Below are 25,879 nucleotides of genomic sequence, written 5' to 3' on the forward strand. Positions count from 1 at the left end.
CAGTGTTTCATGAACAAACACTTTATCAAACTATTAAGTCACATTTCCTTCGATACAATTTTGTTAATTAAATTCTAAGTTTAGTTTAAATCAATTTTATTGCAAACAAAAGACCAATTGATTTGGAAAAAGTTAAAACAACTCACATACGTCTTTTTAATAACAAATAAAATAAAATAGATGCAAATAACTTGATCCTGTAGTAGCCTATAAAGGGCTGATATTTTTTGTAAGCAGGAACGAGTTGGTCAATTAGTTAGAAGATTTCATCTACGTAATTCTCATACCGTTATAGGCATCGTCTCAACACCAATATCAGTGTTCTGGTGATGTGGTGAATGAGTTAAAAACATATTCATGAACTTCCAGTTCTATTGTATTCAGAAAATGTCAGATGTCAACCCCTATTTTCCCTACTCAGGTTAAAAATTTTACAACAAAATCATTTTGACTGCATGGTGATCTTCATTTTCAACATTACTAAGAGAATCTGCTGCAATTCAGTCAACAAGAACTTGTTTGACGGCTCTAACATGCTGTTGTATTAGTTCAATGTACCATGTGTGGTGTAAGACAATCACTAACACATGCAGCCCTGTGATCTCGAGGCCTACATCTCCACCTAGTCTTTTATCTACCCCATTCAAACAGCACAGTGTACCCTATATATAATAAAACCTTTTTACTCTAGATCCCTGCAGACTGGTAGTACAAGGTTTATACATAATGGTTAAAAAATGGTTAAAACAACAAGTCTGAGAGCCCCTACTGTTGCTTGGCTTAAGTAAAAGTACAGCCTACATGCATTGTCCAGATATCATTTATTGGTTATTTTCCATGCATTCTTATTTTGTGTAATTCTTTCTAAAGTTTTAGTATTCACAACCAGACAATTATTGAATTGCTAATTTAACTCACAACAGCTTTTTTAACGACCTCTTTGCATCCACATTTCATATAAAATAACCTTCATATAAAAACTGATTTGCCTAAAATATCTGGAATTTTGTACCTCTTGCAGTCTTGGACCTCCAAAATATGTACCAATATATGCTACCAGGGTATATAAACCTGTAGTATTTCAGACATAGAAATGCTTCTGGCTGCTGACATTCAAAATTCATCATATTAAATAATTTATAAGCACCCTTTAACTTTTTGGCAGTACGATTCCATGACTTGAAGTAGATTTGTGGGAACACTAGTCAGCAGTTCTTCGTTTTCCTCGGAGAGAGCGGGGCATGTCACATTGAATCAATAAATAATAGGATTTACTGTTTCAGAAATACAAGCCGAAAAGAAAACAAAAATTCAAAGTTGAAAAATCAATGAGAAATATTCATTGCCTGTGTGTTTGTTGTCACTAGTGCTTTTCCCCCATACCTGATAAAACCAAAATAAGTTGTTTCATGTGCTGGCTAAATTTAAATTATCCCAAACATTTAATAGTAGTTAACTATTTCTATGTGCCTACAGAATATCTAAATTCTTGAGAAGTTATTGTCATTTTTTTCTGTGGTGCTTTTTGGGCCAAATTGGACACTGTTACCCATTGAAATTTATTGGTATTTGTTCATTCTCAGACAATTTGCCTACAATAAGAAGAGAAACTGAGACCCTTATGGCTTCCCTGAATCTCATTAGGTGTAGAACTTGGTGTTAATATACTATAGGGTAAATATGAACTCAATCAAATCTACTGAAAGGTTCTTTAGAAATGACATTGATGTAGAATGGGAAGGAAAAGGCCAGAAAAGAATAGCACTGCTATTCAATTGCCCCATCAACACTCCTACGCCCACCCAAACCTGTTTTGTGTGAGCATAAAAATCCTCATCCAATCCAAATTGACATAAAATGGTCTGACTAGTAACTCTACCTCCCTTCTTCCTTGGGAAGTCTTTTTCAGACAGTATCGTGTAAAAACAGAAGACAATTATCATATTGTGACAAAACTGTGAGTGATATGTTCAGTGCAGACTGACCTAGGCAGTAAACCTGGACATCAATGTCAATTGGTTTAACTATCTAGGTGTTGTAAAGGTGCTATGTTCCATAGGAGTGTACAGTCAGACAGATCTCAATGGAAAAAGTCCTCAACTCTTCACATACATTATAAAACAGTATTTATTATAAGTTATTGTGCAGTAAAATAATACAGGTAGGTTAAGAATTAAAAGTCATTTGCTGTGACCTTGAACTTCAAAAGGTTTTTGACATGAGAAGTATGGATGGGTTGTAGATGTGTTTACACATCAACATAGTTAAATCCAATAACACCAGGCAACTCAAATCAAGCTTGAGACAACTCTACACAAGTTTCCTGAACTGTCTGACATATGTCTAGAACCATTTTACAAATGTTCTTCAGACATCAATACAATTCTTGATGCACGTCAGTTTTAATGTTTCAAAAGCTACCCTGACCTTGGCATCCAGAAATGTGAACCCAAAAAACAATGGCAAGGGCATAAAAACTCCATAGTATTTTAACAGTAATAGTATAGTATGGTGTCTGAAACAAGTGGAATGAAACTGAAAGCTGAATCAGTTCTGCATCCACAGACTCCGACCCTAACTATATGACTTTTAGTGAGAGATCCAGGACTTGTACAAGAAAACTACAAGTCACTCCCACCACTAGTTGACCTGGATTATCCTGCACATATAGTTCCTAACCAATATGTCTTTAATTTGATGAAAATCCTACACAACACATCCAAGATGTTGGAATGAACAGCTGGTGCATGCATCACACTCGGTTAACAAAGGTTGTCACATTTTCTAGACAAGAGACACATGTACACCTATTTTTGTGAGGAAACATCACAGGAAATTACATGTGTGACTTATGAAATTCTACTAAATATTCATTGAAGGAGAACATGTAATCTGTCAATCTAGAGCAGAGTGCCTTTAGCCAGACAGCCTTCTCTGACTGTGGATGGCCTGGTCCTTTATCACCATGTACATCTGAGTATCTCTCAGTAGGGAGGATCTTTGATAGGTCTGAGTGACATGACCCTGTCCTGATATTTAATTACCCCTGCTACACATATAGGCTGACCATATGTAACAAGAAACCTTCACATTCCCTCCATGGTGTGTAAACCATATCAAGATGACTATGAAGCAGTATGGATTACAGCAAGGGTTAAATAAATACCGACCCATGACATAAAAACTGCAGATACTATGTTAATTACACTGCACCATTATATTAAGTGATAACAAGGAGTATAGGTTTACTTGAAAAGTCCTATGGTTATCATTCTGAATATCTGTATACAATTATATGTTAATCAACACCAATCAGTCGTGGCCAAGGAATCTCTAAAAAGGGACATAAATCCCTCTGAATTGAAAAGTCTAAAAATATCGGATTCTTAATAATATTTTGTATCATAAAATCAATCAAATCTGTTGTACCAGAAAGTAATTGTTAAAGTACACAACTCTGAGAGTGTTTGGACTGCATTAGTGTAGTCTCATTAAAATTGAATGGAAACCTGTATGTATAGGAGTTTACTGGACAAAATTCTGTCTACTAGTAGATGGATAGACAGACATAGTTTTATAAACACTAACACCCAACATGTAATTCATAAAAAAAAACAAAATTCATTAACATCTTCTTTCCTATTCACTGGTGATTGTCTGGACACATTCTCTCTAGTGCAGTGCCTGGTCACATTCTGCCTTGAAACACAGTGTCTGGACACTTTTTGTCTCGATATATGCAGTGTCTAGACACTTTCTCTCTCAATATATGCAGTGCCTGGACACTTTCCGTCTAGAGATATGCAGTGTCCAGACAATTTCTGTCTTTAGACATGCAGTTTCTAGACACAATCAGTCTAGAGACATGCAGTGCCCTGGACATATCCCGTCTAGAGACATGCAGTGCCCCGGACATATCCCATCTAGTAACATGCAGTGCCCCGAACATATCCCGTCTAGAGACATGCAGTGCCCGACATATCCTGTCTAGAGACATGCATTGCCCCAGACATATATCCTGTCTAGATATGCAGTGCCCCGGACATATTCTGTGTAGAGACATGCAGTGCCCCGGACATATCCCGTCTAGTAACATGCAATGCCTTTTCTTCAGGTCTGGATAGTTCTATATCCCTAAGGTAACATTTACTTGGGTTGTATTACTCAAAGGCAGACTTTAATTCTACTTCAGCCATTTTATATGCTAATAAGCAGGTGAAATATACACAAAGTAAGATATATATTCCAGTCCGTTAAGGAGAACAAAGGAAATGGCTGGCACCACACTTCATGCCATACATATACACAGAATCATCAATGTCTGCACGAGTACTCAAAGCACAAGCCTCCAAACACATGAGAGAACATTCAACACTGAGATCCAACAATATCTCAGCCTGGGAAAAACTATTTACTTTAAAAAGCAGAAACTTGTTCAACTACAGAAACCAAAAAAAACTCTGTTAGATCATATATTTAATGTTTACTTCAAGTTATGTAAACTTTTTGGCTTTGAATTTGACTTTTACATTCTAATGAGAGAGAATAGTTTAATTTCTGTTACTGTTCCAGGTATATATAATTGTTACATTTCCTGCTGACAATTGTGATATACCATGTTTGTCGTTACCACTAAACACCAACAGGGTAGAAAAGACCACTACACACTAAACCAAACAAGCATTTTATTTGGTACCTGGCAGGGCATAGTATACCTTTAGCACACATACATACACATCTTATAAATTGGCCCTGCTTGCCTTGAACAACAGTCCAATTCAATACACCGTAAGTGCAGGCTATTCATGTATTACCTACACATATAGATCTGTGGCTTACGTGATTAAGCTTGTTCACCTCCAATACCTCCAATAAACATCGAAAAACTGGATCAACGTTTCATGAAAACTTACAAAAAGGTCTTTATCATTATACGCTTTGCCAACAAACAAAGTGGTGTATTATCTGAGTGTAAGTCAGTCTATACACAAAAGTACTAGTGTAAATCTCAAGACAGGTAACTTCATTAATATTCATCAACTGACTGTGTTGCTATAATAATATGATCACTAATCAATAGACTATCATAATAATATATAAAGATATATAGGTACTGGTTTATAGTATAATGGTATGTTGACAGGAATAAGGAACAAATTTTGTCGTCAAAACAGAAACTTGCCACAGGAGTTAGTCTGTTGTAGACTCTGGAATCCGTCGTCACTGTCAGTTATACCCGGGTAGGTCTCCATTTTGATCCGACTCTTCCCTAGAGACCCAAGGGGTCAAAAGATGTGCTTCAATGCCAGGAGCCTTGGTGATGAGGGTTCTGAATTGTACTGATACTTGCTGGAACTCCAAATCTTGGTATCCAAGGTGTCCAGAAGCTGTATCGTCTAGATATCACACTGGAAATTTTTGTCACTTTTATCTTTGTAAGAATCCTAATAAAAAAACTTTGGACTAAATTTAGCTTTAAGGAAATCTAAATTGGGGACCAAATTATTATAAAAGCCAAGGACTTCAATACATAACTTTCAGTTATATAGATATAATCAGTCTTCTTTTTGTGGGTCAAGTTACAACTCGGTGGTTTTCATTGGGGTAGGAATTCATCTCATGCGATTGGACCTTAACATCATTTTCACATGTGTAACTCCCACACCAATGTATTAACAGAATGGCTCAGGCTTGTTCTTCATTTCCTTGCAATAACCAGATAGTGTCCAATTTGCCTGACTAGCTCAATACCTAGTCCTGAATGGAGAGGATTACATTGAACATCCCTGAGGTGAGCTGTAAGGCCTCCATTCATGGTGAGGCCTCCCCAGGAGGGTGTGCTCTAGTTGTATCAGCATCACACTACTCCGACACCTTCAGCCCTGCTGGCTTCGTATGCAACAATGGGCTGCATTAGTACTGGTAGCCACATTATTGATTACTGACACCAATGTAAAATCTGCTACCTAAGCACAATTTCTATAGCATTACACAGTGCTAAAGCATTGGGGATGTTAGAACCAGACACACCTCAATGGCTTTCAGATCCACAGAGTAAATGAAACAATTCACATCCACCAATTCATTTCATTCTGGTATATCACACATCTGTTGTGTTTGTATAGTGCTATGGAAAGCTGATGTTATGGTCCTAACAGATCTTTGTTGCTACAACACTCTTCAGTGGCTACCAGTCTACAACAAATCTTCACATACAACTAGCACTTATTGGTTATGCTCCTTCCTAAAGCTGTCTTCTTCTTAGAAATTAACCTACAGACACCCTTGACAACTAACCAAATGGTAACCAGGTCTTAAACATGGACTTTAAACTGGACTGGAAATGATCTGTCCACATAAACCAGGTTTACCCTACTTGTTACCTTACTGAAGCAGTCTACCTAAACAACCTACATTCAGGACTTAAACCCACCTACATACCATTCTAGAAAAGTCAGCCCATTGGCACCATAAGTCTTAGGACTTAACCCTCCAAGTTACCATTCTGAAATAGTCTGCCCCTTGGGACCATAATACTAAGAATTTAACCCTCCAAATTACCATTCTGAAATACTCAGCCCCTCATTGTCTACAATACCAGCAGGTTAATGACCCAGTGAAAAAGCAATAGAAGCTATATTAACTGACTGCTCTTTTAAATTGCAAACTGTAGATAATTCAAAGTCACCTTAAGGAAACATTTCTGCACACAAAAATTTAAACACTGTATTTGAAGACAAAGACAGAGATTTGCATATCCTGCTTTCTCGATAAGCCAACAAACAATTATTTTGGATTTGTATGCAGGCTTGTTCAGTGTGGAGAATTGTTTAGGGCCGGCCCTAGCCTTGAGAGAGATGTGTCAGTTCTGGCTGTCTGTGGAAGTCATTCTCACTAGAGAAACTATAAGGTATCTAATCCGATATTCTATCAGTATGATGCATTACCCCTCACAAACAACCTAGACCAATATCCATCTGCAATGGAAAATAAACCATGAGGCAAATATCCATCAATAAGACAAATATCCACCTTAAATTAACTTCCATGTTTTTTCACTCTGAAGAAATACCCAATATTTACTTTATCCCTGCCTGCCTCAATAGTTTTGAGGTAACATACTTTTACTTGTCAAGAAATCAAGACAGCAACTTTCCTTTATCATTTGCAATAAAAAAATTTCCATTGACCTTGAGCCTTTCATTCTTTGACCTCTATTTTTTTCTTTGACCTTGAACCTTTCATTCTTTGACTTCTAACTTTTAATTTGTGTATCAATCACAAAATCAATGCACTTAATTGGAAACAAATATGACAAAATAAAGGTTCTCTAATGCTGCCTTGTAGTTCATTTGAGATCTGGTAATGAAATAGATACTTTTAAGATGATCTTTGTGCCCCCCCCCCCCCCCCCCCCACTACCCCTTTTCCTCCAGTGCTGTATGGCCAGCTTTCGAGTCTAAATATTTGAAGTAAAACGGTTCCAAGTATCTGTACAGACACATTGTCTCATGTACCTGGACTATACCTTTCATACAACATCTGCTTTTACAAAAACATTGAAAATTAAAACTCAAACAACATCCTTAAGACTTTTAAAAAGTTTTCAATTCTGTGAAGGCAAATTCTGAAAATATTAACAAAGAGAAATTCCTTTGCCAATTATAATTGGAAATGCTTGTGCTGGGATGATTCCAGGTTTTTATTTGGGTAAGATAAATTATCAAGGTTTCTTTCTGAAGGTCGACAATATTATAGTTATAAACAGAATGTTCAACAATGAAAAAGGAAAAAGTTTAAACCATCAATCATCCGTGTATATATATTGTTCTGTCTATAATTCAAGTCTATGTACAATTCCTGAAACAGATATCAGCTCTTCACTAGAAAAGATGAACTGCAGATAACACTATAAAGGTTTCATAAAAAATAGTGTGTTCTCTAAAACTGGTTTGTTTAATTAACAACATGAAAATTTTGTTTCGCACTTTAATTTCCAAAATGATTTAATGAGAAAATATCTACTGCATCAATACGTAATGAGCATGTTGTGTAAATTGGACCACTTGATGTACATGTTGTACACCTTCAGATTAATGGCTACAGCACCAGAAGAATGGCTGTCTCTAACACCAGAGCACTTTGCAGACACAAAATCTCAAAAGCTTTAAATATCTGACAACCCGGAACTACACAACCATAAATGTAGGACATATATAGAGTCAACGATGAAACGCTTGTGACATTGGACTGCACCAAACCACTTCTCCTCAAGTACTGGTTTTATTACACATGAATGTTAATGAATTAGGGCTAGCTCTTAATGTTACACACACGGACACAATCTTACTGTCGTTTTTCATTCCAAACATGTATACCTGAAACTAAATGACTCATTACTGACAAGATAATCAGTGCTGCACCATGTTTGAAGGTCACCTGGCAAGATTGGAGATTTTTATAAAACACTTTTATAATTTCCCTTTTGTTTGTTTTTGGTGATGACATTATATACCATAACAAACAAAAGATATGACAATGTGTTGCCAGGCAAGACATTGTGTTGCTAAGCATACTTATTCTCAAGGGTAACATGAGGATTTTCTATAAAAGGTCCACATCCCAAATGACCTAAAGATCTTCCAACAAAGTGAAGGTATCCCCCTGAGTAATTAGTCTCTGATTTTTTACCTGTTACTTCTTCTTATACATATTCTGAACCAGACAATTATGCTTCAAAGGTCAAAATACTTCTATGGAAAACACAACAGTTAAATCATGTTTAAATACCGTAGACCTATAAAAGTCAAACTAATGAAGTCTGAATGGGTTAACTACTATAGTATTGCAAGTCTTTGTTAGGCTAAAATGTTGTGGTTTTATAAAAATCTGCATTTTCCTTGGCACATGCTTTCCATGGATAAATCTTACTTTAATGCCATAAGTACTATAATCCTTGTACAATTTTGATGATTATTTTGTGGACATGTAAATTTGGGGAATAACCACCAATCCAGTAAAAGTATTTAGCAGTTATACCTTAATTCAGATCAATCTTAGAAACAATATGATCATTTATCAATAACTATCATTTCCTATCATATACTGTAAAACAATCAATTTTCATGGGGATTTATTTTCATTTATTTCATAGGAATTCTTAATCCAAGAATTTGCATGTCCTTGAGCTGTTAAAATAAGTAAATAATTTAGCTATATTTATCAACAAAATCAAGCATCCATTAAATTGTACTTTATTTGAAAAACCACAAAAATTTAGCCCCACAAAAATACATGATTGAACAGTAATAAAACAACCTATTAACAAAAGAGTCCAGATGTGGTCTTGGAGTGGGGAGATGTTCATATAAACAATTATGATTCATATAAACAATTACATTTTTCCTATGTAAATTCCGTTTCCCAGTCTTTCCTGAAGTTTTACACTTTCCTAAAAGGACAAGTAACCAGTTTGCATTTTTAACATGTAATTGTAAGTCATACATACTGTCCAACATACAACTGAGATAGAAAATCCTGCTGTTCCTTATGACTACTGGCCAGCAATATGCAATGTCCCCAAACCTCTATCTCCCTCTCTGAACCTCTATCTCCACCAAAGGATGTCTAGATACTATATCATCACAAAATAATACAAAGGAAGGAGGTAGGTGGGGAAAGGTCGGTAGTGCTAAAAATATGCCCCAGTGTATAGAAGTATTTTGGGGAAAGTGTGGGCAGTGGGGAGAGAACATACATTTTTCAAGAAACAGGCTGGACGAGTTGGTGGATGTGTTTCAAGGTGGATTGGGAGAAGGGTGGGTTGAGCTTTCCAACACCCCTGTGATCCTTTACTGGACTAGCATGAGATTTAATCATTATTAACAATGTACCTCAGACAGAGGAAAGAAGGAGTCGGGGAGGAGGGAAGGAGGGGGCACCTGGAGACTGGTACAATACTTACTGGACATATGAGGACCACATGGTGTCTGTTCTCTAAGAGTGTTTATGACAGGATCACTCTAAGAGAAGGTTTTCTGTGGGAGATACAGGGCACATACATCATTGTATTACTAAGGGTGTCATAGATACTCCTACATCATACAGACTCTGGAGTCTCATTTACATTCACAATCTTAGACCATCTGCCCTCAGTAACATAAGTGACCACAGACACTATTACTGTAGGTCAGTAGGGCATTACCTTCCCACAGCTTGAAGAACTGATTGGCAATTGTTAATTCCAATGAAATATGTACATTGTTATGTAACAGAGCACTTAGATTGGCTACCAGCCCCTAGGTTATAGAAACAATTCACTGCATTTTTCTACTCACTTATCTCCCCTTCTTGTGAAACTTAGGATTATAGCTATGTATGAGATCAGAACTATAAAATTGATTTTAATTAAACAGTCTTGAGATGAGACAAGTCTACAGAAACTTGAAAATAAACAGTTTTCCCTTGGTGTATTATTTACACTGACTATTTTGATGAAAGAAACATACAACAAAAAAAATAAATAACATGTGCATTCCTTTTTATCTAAGAAATGCAGAAACCTTGTAAATATTGGAAAAATCAAATGGATATTTACTTAGTTTGAGAAAAACTACAAAAAGTTTGCATAATAAGGATATTACTTTGAATCTAAATCTTCACACAAATACATCTGCATGGAGAATTAAAGAAGGCAGGATTTAGAAGGAGGTTATACATTTACAAAAAAAGTTCTTTCTACAGGTTCAGACTCCTACAACGTGTGATTAAATGGGTGTTGTACTTTTTAGCAAAACAATTATGGTGTTATTTCAGGTGGATACCTACATCAACAATCATTAATAGATCTCAAATATCCTGTAGGTATTTCAAGCTCCTGTAAAATAATGCATTCCTTTGTGTATACTGTCAGTACAGAACAAGCCAGTATACACAACAAACATTTCTCATTTATCATACACTTGAAACTTGTTTAGCCATTGAAATAATCCTTTCTAGTAAGGTACATTTACCAAACAGGCATGCACTCATTACTCAATTAAATTTGACATGAACATGTATTTTAAAAAAAATTGAGATCATAACACATATAGAATAGATCTGGTCTTCACATCTCTATACATCTACCTGAATAAGAACCTGGTCTCCCCTGATAATTATTATTATTGATAATTTGCATAACAGATACTTTCATATTGCATTATCTATGTTACAGAAATCTTCTATATCATGTTTTTTTTTTTTTTTTTGAAATATATGATAAATTTCTTTATCAGAAGAAATGGAATAAAATATTACACAGAAGTATACCACCAAACAACACCTGTTGATCAATACACTCCTTAAAATGCACAATCAGCAGTAATTTGATAGTTGGTTTTTTGGCTAGAAAAGGGGTTTCAAAAGCTGTAATTCAAGATTTTTTTTAAGAAGTGTGTTCTTCCATTCATTACCATTTAATTTTAAAAAGAATATGTATCACATATTGGTTCTTACTACTAAATTACACATGATAAAAAATAGTGACAAAGTGTTAAAATGCTTTAGGATTAGTCATGGATCATTACCTACAAACAGGATCACTTGTAGCCCCTGTTTATCCAGGTGAAACACTTCTAGTTGTATAAGGAGGATGTAGGGGAGTGTGAATAGGGGGTGTGTCAGCAAGCAGTGATGAGAGCAGTGCCTCAGGTAACACATCCAGAGTGTCGTCTGTACTGAGGTTGCCATAGGTGTTATCTCTGTAATACCTAGTAATCACTAGTATCATTACATAATAACACCAGCTTTTTAGCATCTCAACTCACAGGTGTTTGTTTACCAGGACCAATTTCACATATACCCTTGTCAACTTGAAAAGAAGTTATGTGAATTTTTAAAAAAGATTTAAAATGAAAGATTTGAAAACAAAAAATTCTGTATTTTGTTTGTAAGGAAGTTTACTTAAATCTAATATATGTTGCTGTCATTTTAATTTTGAATTTCCATAAAGTTCAACAAACTGATGAAATCTATATGTTTTAAAGCTAACCAATTTGTGGACATAAGAGTTCTGTTCAACAAATTTCTTATCAATAAACCACAAATTACAATAAGCCTGGTCAGCTTACATAGGACAGATGAAAGGGTATTAGATTTTATCCTGTAGATAAAAAGTGGAAATTCCTCTGTTAAATATTATTTCCCAGCATTTTTTAATGAGCTGACATTATTTGTATGTATAACTTTGAATGCTTAACTGCACTGCAAAACATTGCACAAGAGTTTATCTTCATTAAATTGTATGTTATTTTAACTTTTAAGACACACAACATATTTAGAAATTTTTGTCCCCTTACTAAAATCTCAAAACTCAGTATGTCACTAACCCATCACCATTCCATGTTACTTCCTAACCTGTATATCAGATTAGGAATCATGACCTGTAGAGTTTATAGTCCCTTACAACCTATAAAAGTTCATACAGGGAAGCAGGCCTCTGGCCTTACTTCACTTCCTAACCTGTGAATCGGTAAGTTTTTTACAGTAATTGGTTGTGATTTTAAGTCCCTTACAATCCATGGGAGTTCATACAGAAGGGAAAGCAGGTCTCGGCTCCTTCACTTTCTAACCTGTGGATTGGGAAGATTTTGAGAGTAATTAGAGGTGATTTTTAAGTTCCTCACAACCTATGGGAGTTCATACAGTAGCGAAAGCAGGTCTCGACTCCTTCTTCACTTCCTAGATAACAAGTTATTTGGAAGAGTTTGACAAGAACCTGAAGGGTTTTAGTCTTCCACATATATATTATATACTTATAAATAAAATTGAGTCTTACAATTCAGATCTCTCAGATTTATTACAGGAATGAGATATATGCTAGTAGGGGACTGTTCTACAATCTACAGTGATTTCTGACTAAGGAGGGAAATCTGGCACTACATGTCTCCTAATAAGATCCCAACAGGCAATAAATCAATGATCTCACTAATGTCTACGCACTGCCCTGATCACAATAGGATCCTTCATTGATCCAAGTAACCTGAACAGGAGTTGACGGTGTTATACACAGACCTCTGAAATGTTTCATTTGATGAAAATATATCATAAAATTCACTCATACATGGTAACCTTCCAGATGTGAGGTTTTATACCTCATTACCTCCTGCATCTGTGAAAATCTCATGAAATGGTATATAAAATATACCTCTACCCAGACATAATTTACTTAACAGTGCAATCATATAGTTACAGACTATCCCCTTACCCCTTTTAACTTCTCTCCTAATCTTATAATTTTATAATACCATAGCATTGTCCTTGACCCACTCTCATACCAAAATCTATCTTACCACTCCCATAACCTGTCCTCACACTACAATCTACCATATTTTCCCGGTTAAAAGCCATCAAGACCATTAGTGATAAATTCAATATAAGTTTGCAAATTAATCATAGACAGATAGTCCTTTATTTAATGATATATTTCAAAAAAAGTAAAACAGCAAAGATTGAACCTCGTCTGGCTTGGGTGCCTTCGCAGATTGTCTATGCACTGATACAGGGCTTGATGTTACGTAGGGTTTACTAAACAATCTCTCCATTGGTGTCTGTTCTGTTAAATGTTAACAAAGGCCCTTGCATGCTGACCAAATTCATCTAGTCCTCTATTATTTTTTCTTGTAAGTTACATGAAGCCATTCATATTGTAAACAAGCTTGGTCGTCGTTATAGAATCTGACCTATAACCCGATGACCTATTGATCCCAAGATGCAAAACGCTTTTGTAAAATTCCGCTATTGCTTCGAAGTTCACAAGATATTATTGTGATTAAAAAGAATGATTAATTAAATCCAAAAGAACGTTCTTTTTATTTCAATCTGCAAATCATCCCGTATATGATTGCAAATAAAGGTTCAAGATGATCTTTTTCAGTCACAAACATATGACAGACTGGTATTCAGAAAAAACCGTCTCAGTACCAGCGTGCTGGAACGCTTCTTGTTTTCTTTTCTGTTTTTTGTTTTGTTTTTTTCATCCTGCTGGATTTACATCCACATATAAGCCAAATCAGTATATAAGCTGCATGCCTGACCCACGAGGAAAAAAGGTACGGCTTATAATCCTCAAAATATGGTACCTTACCTCCTCCTTGACCCACCCTTACACCACAGTCTGCCATACAAACGCCCCCCCCCCCCCACTACAATCTACATTACTGCCTCCATGACCCATCCTCACACCACATTTAACCTTATTATCCCCATGCCACATCTTCACATCCCAATCTACCTTACCACTCCCATGCCCCATCCTCACATAAAAATCTATCTTACTACTCCCATGCCCCATCCTCACATAAAAATCTATCTTACCACTCCCATGCCCAATCCTCACATCACAATCTACCTTACCACTCCCATGCCCCATCCTCACATAAAAATCTACCTTACTACTCCCATGCCCCCGTCCCCACACCACAATCTACCTTGCCAACTCTCCATGCCCCATCCTCACATCAAAATCTACCTCGCTACCCCCATGCCCCATCCTAACACCACCATATACCTTACCATCCCTCTGACCCACCCTGACGCTATAATCTACCTTACCATCCCTCTGACCCATCCTCACACCACAATCTACCTTACCATCCCTCTGACCCATCCTCACACCACAATCTACCTTATCATCCCTCTGACTCATCCTCACATCACAATCTACCTTACATTCCCTTTGACCCATCCTCACATCACAATCAACCTTACCTTCCCTTTGACCCATCCCCATATCACAATCTACCTTACCACCCTCATGCTCCATCCTCACATCAAAATCTACCTCACCATCTCCATGACCCATCCCCTCCCAATGATTTATCTTACTATCCCACAGGATGCTTTTCCAAAGCTTCATAAAACCATACTGATCCACAAAAGGTCTTAGTAAGAGATACAATGCCTTTGATATAAAATGTCCTGCATTTCACAAGTTAGGGGACAAAGTACTAGAAAGTAGCAATGTTTTTTTGCATGTGCATGTTATCACTTAACGTATGTAACCTTCCTTGGATATAAACTGTTACTTGATTTTCTTTAGACTCTATCAGGTAATAATTATTCCTTTTTAATAAGTATCATAAAATTAAACTTCAGGTTAAAGAAATCAAAACAATATTTGTTTGTTAAACATGGTATAGTTTATAATGGCCACCTGTTACATGTGGTGTCAAGGACATGTGACTTTTCAGACACACGATTTCACTCTCCTATGTGCGAGACAGGTAAAATGAAACACGAGTCAGAGGCTCTCTGTGCCGTGTTAATACTAGCACCAGAAATGCTTGGAGTCATCTTCACAAAGTTATGTCCTTCAAGGTAATGTAATTTCAATAAATTTTCAAATTATATGTCTAAATCTTCAATTTCGAACCCTGATACAACATAATACTTTAATTATCACAAATTCTATTACATTACTATTCCCTTTCGACAGAATTATTCAAACTCTGTTTTAAACAGGTCATTTTAGAAAAAAGCATTCCCTGTAGATGTCCATATCTTAAGCAGTACATATACATAAGTGTATATATAATTTGTTTCTTAAGCAGAAAATATGCATTTTAGCAACATAGATTTATGTTAATGCTCAGCACGGCACAAAAAATGTCTAAATCTACATACTCCAAGTACAAGTAGACACACAATTTAACTGACAAAAGCACAACAAAAGGTGACCGTAACATCCTCGTCCCTCAAACCAAACCCATTTGCTCCAATCTGATACAACTGTTCTCTGATGATTTTGAAAATATATCTATCTAATTGCATCACCACAAATATCAGACAGAAAGGCAGATCTGTCACATGAACAGTTTAAAACTGGAGGTGATCGATAATGAATTTAGAAATTGTCATCAATGTTGTTGATGCAATGATATAGAATGATAATGAACAGATGAACATAAAAAGTGGTTAATAAAATTGGAGCATTGAATAATTGTAGGGATTCTTGAGTGACGAAAGTGTTGACAATGCAAGTGATTTTCCTACTTTTCGAAAATGTTTTACATTTTGTAAAACTCTTCACTACTAATATATGTATTTTGTCAACAATTCAAAATAACATTTATAAAGTTTCCAACAGTTCAAATTACAGTTATCAACCGTATTGTCAACGTAGCTAAATGCTGAGGACAATCAACGTTTCATTGCTGTACGATAAGCTACTCAACATTCTGTTGTTCGCATCCTCTCTGTTTTGAATGTTTTCAAACAAAGGACTCACACAAAAGTGAAGCCAAAATGCCTAAAAATAACTAGGATTGAAAACACTTTCTCTTTAGTGAACACAGATTTTAGTAATAAGATCAATGTATTTTCAAACACTTTTCCCAAATTAGAAAATTTCACTGAAAATTATTTACTGTTTTGTTATTCCAGACATTAGGAAAATCACATGTATATATACACATATACATAAAGATATAATTAGTGATGAGATAAGAAGATGAGATAAATACCGAGAGCAGCGTCGCCATTCGAGTCGTCCGTCATCATGTGCTGGAGCTGTTCGGGTGTGCCTACAAAATAGGGATAATGATGTGGCGATGATGTAGGATAGCAAGGGCATGAAATAACGTGATGAGGACTGGTGAACGATATACTGGTCATACTGAACAATTTTTAGTACTGTTTTATTCTTGAGATGAAAAATGATACAAATATTTTGTGATTTTCAAAAAGGTATATAACTTTCACTACAGAAACAATTTTCCCAGTAAGTGCATAGATCACATTTAATAATAATTGAAAAGCATTTTTTCTGTATGTATTAAACAAAAAAGAACAAAAATAAATTATCTAATAATGAGTAGTGATGCTTATTAATAAATCTTCTAATGACTATTAAAGATTCTCCATTGAATTATCTCCCCTTAAATTCTTTTGACATGACCAATAATAACGATAAAAACTAAAGTCAAATTTTGACATGAAAAAATTAATAAATTTTTTTTTCTTCCAGCAAAATATGATAAAACAATTAATGAAATAAACTGATCTATCAATGATAGATTTGGCTACAAACCAAGTTCTATATGCAATGATCCTTACAATAAATTACAGATTTTTCCAAGTGTCTACATATTCAGGGATTCTCCTGGTTTTATTTTCATCCATTATGTTACAAAAAAGACCACATAAGATAAGATAACCTTTTTAATTCCTCTCTCATTTCTCAAACTTAATTAAAACATAAATCTTTCTTACATCTTCTATTCAATAAATCTTGACAATGTTTAAGAAAAATATAAAAAGAAAAAAAACCAAACTTTTCATTTTACTTTAAAATCTGGATTTTTCCTTCTGAAATTTCAAAGAAATTTGATTAAATCTTACAGCATACTTCATTGTTGAATTAAGAAACATTAATTAATTCAAAATAAAGACAGGAAAACCTTGAAATGAAGATGAAAATCAACTTGTGACAAGTGAGAAAGCAACTGGACAGGAACGTGAGGAAGATGTGGAAAATGAATGATAAAACAAACATAACCTTAGATTGGTAAAGACAAGGTAATGGATACATATCACATCCGGTGTACCATGAACACAAGGATCCATGAAGATTATATATCGACAAATAGGTCTTTCAGACTTCCAGACAAACTCCATGTAACCAGAACCAACTTTACCCAAAACGTCTTTGACAACCCATCGAAGAATATCAAACAATCACACACATGTGATGCCACTTTTATCATATCCCTCAAAATAATTCAGTCTCTGATAATCCATATTCATAAAGTACATGACTTTATACCCTCTTAAAAAGCTGTTCTGAATTATGATACAACGAATATGTATAGACTGACACATAAAATCATCAGCCAATTCTATTAGAAATATTTTTCAGAACAAGCTCTTTAGAAGTTGCTGACAAATCATTTCAGCATCGACACATCTTGTTAGATTTTACAATCACTTCAATAGAAATAGAATATAAACTAAATAAGCAAATCTGTAAATATTACTCACAACAGCCAACAGGATCTCCAAACAAAACAATTTTTCAGTGTCTTCAAATTTATCATTATATCAATGAATATTTGAAATTTCACCATTTCTGTAATATTCCCCCTCTTTCTCCCTTTCTGTTATGTCAAGGTGCAGGTATGTCCGTGATAATGAGTCAGTCAGTGTCATATCTGTGTCGTATGTTGTTATTATACATATATATATTCTTATAAAATAAGGAAAGCATCTTTTAGTCGTAAATACTGTGAAATAAAGAAATAATGAGGCCATCACAGAAAGAGTGGCTCCCATTGAAAGACTCCCACTCCCACTGGAGAAACTCCATCTTGATTTACGTGGTACCAGGTCAACTTATCATGTTTGATTATAAGAAGCTTATGGACAAAAGTGAATCGCGAGAACTGAATGAACAGTTAACAAAGTAAAGGCCATACAGATTTCTAATAAAATTCAAATAAATTCAATTTCCGACACATCCAGGGATCTTTTTTTAAAGTAATTCTTGACAATTTAAACACCCATGAGAACAAATGAGAGAATTTGAAAGATCACAGGTATTTTTCAAATTTCAAGATTTTTTTTTGGTAATTAGGTCTTATAAATATACAAAATGGATGATCATCATTTAATTCATGTGAACTTCAAAATGGTTACTCCTGAAAGACAGCAAGTATAGAACTTTTTTTTTGTAAATTGTATTTAGACTTTGTAACAGAACAAGATTACATATGTCTATACCGTTCTCAACATTATATATTATATCTGTGTAGCAGTGCCCAACATATATGAAATATGAGTGAGAAGTCCATCAATTGCCTGGTGTAAACCAGTGAGGCATCTATATGGAAGAAGCTTTTGAAATACACTGATAACCACTAGCAGAGACAATGTGCCATTATTCCTATCAAAGCAGACTACTGGCTATTGGCCAGCAGATAAAAAAAGATTTGTACAAAGTAATAATTACAGTGTGAAAGTCACAGGGACAAAATACTTTGTGATAAACCCATCAAAGAGCTTAGATCTGATGGTGTCATGCAATGCAGGATGTCTAAACACCAAGGAAAATGTGGCTCATTGTTTTCTGTTTGTAGGCCTGTTGATTTTCTGTAGTGTGATCGGGTGGGTCCCAAAATGTTCATGGCCCTGGTAAATGAAAATCACTTAACTCAGTTTTGGGATTTTACACAAATGATGTGATATCATAGTGCCTGAATGTATGATATCAAATGTTTCGTAATGTCAAGTGAAGATTTTATTTTACCCGGTGAAATTTTTCAAAGTGCTCTTATAAGCTCTGATGCAAATTATCAAAAGTACAGAAATATGACATGAGCAAGAGACCTAGAAAGAGTACAGTATGACTGTGGGTGCAGATGTTGTAGATGTTGGGTGTAGTGTGGGTAAGTACAGTTCCTTTCAGGAGGTGTTGGGTGTACAGTGAATGTATGGGTGTAGTTATGGTACAAAGTGCTGGGAGTACAGTGTAGGTATGGGTGTAGTTATGGTACAAAGTGCTGGAAGTACAGTGTAGGTATGGGTGTAGTTATGGTACAAAGGTGCTGGGAGTACAGTGTAGGTATGGGTGTAGTTATAAGGAGATGCTGGGAGTACAGTGTAGGTATGGGTGTAGTTCTGGTACAAAGGTGCTGGAAGTACAGTGTGTGTATGGGTGTAGTTATAAGGAGATGCTGGGAGTACAGTGTAGGTATGAATGTAGTTATGATAAGGAGGTGCTAGGTGTACAGTGTGTGTATGGGTGTAGTTATCATGGCCTGGAGGTGCTGGGCTCTGTGCCTCAGACAGGTAATAAATGTATACTAGTATACAGGCGTTATGTGTGCATTCTACACACAGTCAATTGTAATTGTAGTCAATTACACACCTCTGAAAATGTATACCCCAGCTGTCCAGTAGCAAATTTAGAAAACACCACTATTACTGGACAAAGTGTTTCCTCCAGGTAAAACATCAGTACTCAAAATACCCTGTGGCTATATACCAGTCACTTTCAGGAGGAGCACAATACTTCCATCTAAGTATAGTCAATATCTACAACGAATGTATGTTATCCACACATGAAACAACTAGAGTATGTAGGTGATACACTCATCAGTCCCTAAAACATGTACAGGTTCTACAGAGCACTCCACACTTTCGTAGTTTATGTGACCTTGGTCAAGGTCAGCCTTGTGTGATGTGCCCAAGGGTTAGGGTGTCTCTTGCTGTTAAGGCTATGTGACCTTACTTGACCTTACACAGGTAAGACTTGTCTGCGAAGGACTTTGATCAGCTCTGGCTTCTCTGTAGATATATACATGTATATCAGATTGTCCACATGTTGTCAGTCTCATACCTGTGGTAATTAGTCCCCTGTTGTACACACTCATAACTTCATTGAAAGGAGGGTTGTTGGGGTACAATTGGTTCCCACAACAGGTGATAATGATTGCTACATCATCCTAATTATCGGTAATTGTATCTACCTACAAGTCATGCAATACAATATTTCATATTTATATTAGGATGCATGTAAACTAGTTATTATCAAAATTGTTTGATAAATGTAATTGTTTTTTGTAAGAGCAGCCTTGTCCACCTTTGACCATAATAGAAGATATGATAGGTTATCATGCACACACATCTCCCACATGGTCTCTATTGACCAGAAGTGAAACAGAATCAATGTTTGCTGATTGATTTCCCCAAATTAGTTAACTTTTTTTAATGTTTAAATTCCAGGTAAACCCACTCACTTTTAATTCATTTAAAGATATATATTTATCATATACTTCACAAAACACAAATGAAGTGATAGTTAAAATTGAAATCTGATGTTTTATCCTTCCCCATTTATAGAGAATTTGGATTTTATAGGTTTATATTATCATAGGATTTTCTTATTACAGAAATAGCAACTTCAAACAGTTACACAAACTAATTTTAACACGATTCCCAGTTTTGGCATTATACAGATTCGGGTTCAGATAGGATAGTTGTTCTGTTGAGCACAGTTTAGATAAAAATTATATAAACTACAGATGTGACGGTACAGTCACACCAACCCAACCAAAGCTGTAATGAATCAATGTCTAATTATTAGAATGCAACAGGTTATTTGCCTAGAAAAACCGATCAGGTCACCATATACTTGTGTAATCAATAACTTCCTTTCCCACTCAGACTGCTGTAAGGTGTTCCTCATCAGCATCCATCACCATCATCAGACTTCTCCAACTTAATATCTGTACAGAACTGCGGCCTTCTCCAACTTAATATCTGTACAACACTGCAGCCTTCTCCAACTTAATATCTGTACAGAAGTGCGGCCTTCTCCAACTTAATATCTGTACAGTACTGCAGCCATCTCCAACTTAATATCTGTACAGCACTGCAGCCTTCTCCTGCTTAATATCTATACAGTACTGCAGCCTTCTCCAACTTAATATCTGTACAGCACTGCAGCCTTCTCCTGCTTAATATCTGTACAGCACTGCAGCCTTCTCCTGCTTAATATCTATACAGTACTGCAGCCTTCTCCAACTTAATATCTGTACAGCACTGCAGCCATCTCCTGCTTAATATCTGTACAGTACTGCAGCCTTTTCCAACTTAATATCTGTACAGTACTGCAGCCATCTCCAACTTAATATCTGTACAGTACTGCAGCCTTCTCCTGCTTAATATCTGTACAGCACTGCAGCCTTCTCCTACTTAATATCTGTACAGTACTGCAGCCTTCTCCTACTTAATATCTGTACAGTACTGTGGCCTTCTCCTGCTTAATATCTGTAAAGCACTGCAGCCTTCTCCTACTTAATATCTGTACAGTACTGCAGCCTTCTCCTGCTTAATATCTGTACAGCACTGCAGCCTTCTCCTACTTAATATCTGTACAGTACTGTGGCCTTCTCCTGCTTAATATCTGTAAAGCACTGCAGCCTTCTCCTACTTAATATCTGTACAGTACCAAAGACATTTTAATAAATGCCAATACAATTATCAAGATTTGATATGATAACCAAATAAAGTGTTTTGACTTTGCACATCTTGACCCTTTCACTTTCTTTCTCCACTTTGAATTCCAAAAGGATTTCACAACTAACAGATCACATGTTCAGTGGTACTAGCTTCTTATTTGTCAAGACATGGAAATACAATAAATCTCCATTGGGTGACACACATTGGCATATATGAAGAATACATTATATACAGCACATGCTAGCTTGTTAAGCAGTCACCAGCCAGGTTTTGTGACTGTTAATACCTATACATCACCAACATAATAATGACGTACAGCTTGACCTTCTGTCTTAACATGTCACTCAATCAGACATTGTAATGTTGTTGTGGCCTTCCTTACATGACTCCAAAACTCTACAAAACACCCAATGACATGTGAAAGGTTGGAAATTCTACAGAAGACACACAAGTTAATAGCACCTTTTCATACAAATTCCGAGTCTGATACAGTACAGCCAAACAATGAATTAAAGATTGTACAAGACCCACAAGTTAATAGCACCTTTTCATACAAATTCCGAGTCTGATACAGTACAGCCAAACAATGAATTAAAGATTGTACAAGACCCACAAGTTAATAGCACCTTTTAATATGCATCATACAGCTGTTCTGTCCTTCAAGGTCTTGTCAGAGATGCCATGGGCCTAAATTTTTTAAGCCTAGGAGGTTGGAAAATCCACATTGATCTAAAGAATAGTCAAAATCTAGATAGGAAATGCACTTGCCCCATAATTCAATATATTTCCCATGAAGTCCCATGTGTCAGAAGTATTGAAAGCGGGATGTCCAGAAGAATTTTTCTGGTGTCTTTTTATACTGATAATAAAAAAACTGACAAAACAACCCAACAAACAATCAATATCATCTGCAGAAAAGATTTGACTTCCCCAACAACAAAAATCAATCTGTTCTCAAAATGAATTATGACACTTCATTAATTCTAAATCTGGAAGATTTTCATGTCCAAACTGCTTGTAACATTCTAAGTGAAAACCCAAACAAAAAGAGACTGGTTGGATTGTAAGCCTTTAAAACTTCAGACTTCCATCGAATGAAATATGAACAATTTTCTAAACTTACAAAACATGAAAATATTATAAAAATTGAAGCCTTTAAATTACTTAGAACGTATCAACTTTTCTGTTAAGAAAAAAACAGGGTGGTGCTATGAAAATTGACGAAATGATCAGTAAAACCGCTATCTTATACAGACTCTCTGACTATAACATAGAAATGACAATGAATATATGGAGGCTTCAAATCTATACACCAGGTGGACCTGGTGTGGTAGACAGTATGTGGACATCGTGGGGAATATCTGCGGTATAGCACCTGTGTCAGGATGGCATGTAATCACTCTTATTACTGTTTCCATGATATACAGAGGATTATTCTCAGCAGCATTACATATAATAAACCTGATGGTTGATGAAGGTATTCCAAGATCACACGACACGCACACAGCAAAATATGGATTGGACACCTTTATATGCAGTTGCTGATTCACATTGCCATAAAAAAGAGGAAAAAAATCTCACAATGTTTAAATACACATCCTTCATAGGAGCAAACTATCTAAATCAACTTCTTCTGTATACAAGTTAGATCTAATCAGACATCTTTCAGCACTTGATGTGTTAGACATGGTGAAATAATTCCAGAATATTATCACTTTCATCATATTTCTAGCTGTAATCACCGATCAATGTTAAAACTGATACAGATTATTTCATCTGTTCAATAAAATGTCAATTTTGAACTTGAGACTGAAAGGTCTTTTTTTTCCACTGGTTTGGGGTGAAACATATTTGCCTCATTTTGAGAAGAAAATTGATGAATTGGGGTGGAAATTTCCGCAGCAAATTGAAAATAGGATAAATTTGGCTTTAATGTGAAATAATTTCAAGTGGGAATAGGACCAATTAACGGCCTCATAACGCCTTCAAAACAAGCCCTGGGCACAGATAGAATAATTTTAAATTATATATTGTAAGATACCACAGCAATTTATTCAACATGAATACTTTGAGGGGATTTTTTTACCAATAGTTAAAATTTTCACTGATTTACCAAAATGAAACAATATGCATGCAATTTACACGAGTCATTAAACAACCAATAGTTCCCTTTATAAATTTTGTATTCAACACATCTTTACAGTTTTCTTTGATCCTCAAAAATAACAACCATTTGATATATGACAAGTTTAGAGTGATATGAAGTGTTCAATGCTCTGTAAGCTACAGCATAAATATTGCAAACGATTCTGGTGTAGATCTACAAATGTTGATCTATGTTTGTGTGGAGCGAGTTAGAAATTAAAATGCTGCTCCTCTTATACACTGAATAGTAAACTTTTATCAAGTGTTGATGTTACCAATTTTAGGAACACAAACACCAATTCTACATTACACATCGTATCAGGTTTGCTGGAGTAACAACCCAACCTACAGAACATGAACACCAAGTCTACATTAACCATTAGGTTTGCTTAGAGTAACAACCCAATCTACAGAACAGTAACACCAACACTACATTAACCATTAGGTTTGCTTGGAGTAACAACCCAACCTACAGAACATGAACACCAACACTACATTAACCATTAGGTTTGCTTGGAGTAACAACCCAACCTACAGAACATGAACACCAAGTCTACATTAACCACCAGGCTTGCTTGGAGTAACAATTCAATCTACAGAACAGTAACACCAACACTACATTAACCATCAGGCTTGCTTGGAGTAACAATTCAATCTACAGAACAGTAACACCAACACTACATTAACCATCAGGCTTGCTTGGAGTAACAATTCAATCTACAGAACAGTAACACCAACTCTACATTAACCATCAGGTTTGTTGGAGTAACAACCCAACCTACAGAACATGAACACCAAGTCTACATTAACCATTAGGTTTGCTTGGAGTAACAACCCAACCTACAGAACATGAACACCAAGTCTACATTAACCATCAGGCTTGCTTGGAGTAACAACCCAACCTACAGAACAGTAACACCAACACTACATTAACCATCAGGCTTGCTTGGAGTAACAACCCAACCTACAGAACATGAACACCAACACTACATTAACCATCAGGCTTGCTTGGAGTAACAATTCAATCTACAGAACAGTAACACCAAGTCTACATTAACCATCAGGCTTGCTTGGAGTAACAATTCAATCTACAGAACAGTAACACCAACACTACATTAACCATCAGGCTTGCTTGGAGTAACAATTCAATCTACAGAACAGTAACACCAACTCTACATTAACCATCAGGTTTGTTGGAGTAACAACCCAACCTACAGAACAGTAACACCAACTCTACATTAACCATCAGGCTTGCTTGGAGTAACAACCCAACCTACAGAACAGTAACACCAACACTACATTAACCACCAGGCTTGCTTGGAGTAACAACCCAACCTACAGAACAGTAACACCAAGTCTACATTAACCATCAGGTTTGTTGGAGTAACAACCCAACCTACAGAACATGAACACCAACACTACATTAACCACCAGGCTTGCTTGGAGTAACAACCCAACCTACAGAACATGAACACCAACACTACATTAACCACCAGGCTTGCTTGGAGTAACAACCCAACCTACAGAACATGAACACCAACACTACATTAACCACCAGGCTTGCTTGGAGTAACAACCCAACCTACAGAACAGTAACACCAACACTACATTAACCATCAGGCTTGCTTGGAGTAACAACCCAACCTACAGAACAGTAACACCAACACTACATTAACCACCAGGCTTGCTTGGAGTAACAACCCAACCTACAGAACATGAACACCAACACTACATT

At 35.9% G+C, this 25,879-nt stretch overlaps 1 protein-coding gene across 4 annotated transcripts in view; it reads right to left on the minus strand.

Annotated features, from left to right (window-relative positions):
• The window catches only part of LOC132554375 (RNA-binding protein Pasilla-like), a 61,340-nt gene that overhangs the window by 27,528 nt on the left and 7,933 nt on the right, over positions 1–25,879 (minus strand). For 2 of the 4 annotated variants that reach the window (XM_060218679.1, XM_060218680.1), the window contains exon 2: positions 16,503–16,562. The exons of the other annotated variants lie outside the window; for them this stretch is intronic. In XM_060218679.1, the coding sequence (XP_060074662.1) occupies positions 16,503–16,562 (60 nt within the window). The remainder of the gene's footprint in view (positions 1–16,502; positions 16,563–25,879) is intronic. 4 annotated transcript variants of the gene reach the window in all.

The sequence above is a fragment of the Ylistrum balloti genome, unplaced genomic scaffold (genome assembly GCF_031769215.1).
Source record: "Ylistrum balloti isolate Yb309-2 unplaced genomic scaffold, AGI_CSIRO_Ybal_v1 Utg370398, whole genome shotgun sequence".
Lineage (NCBI taxonomy): Eukaryota > Metazoa > Mollusca > Bivalvia > Pectinida > Pectinidae > Ylistrum > Ylistrum balloti.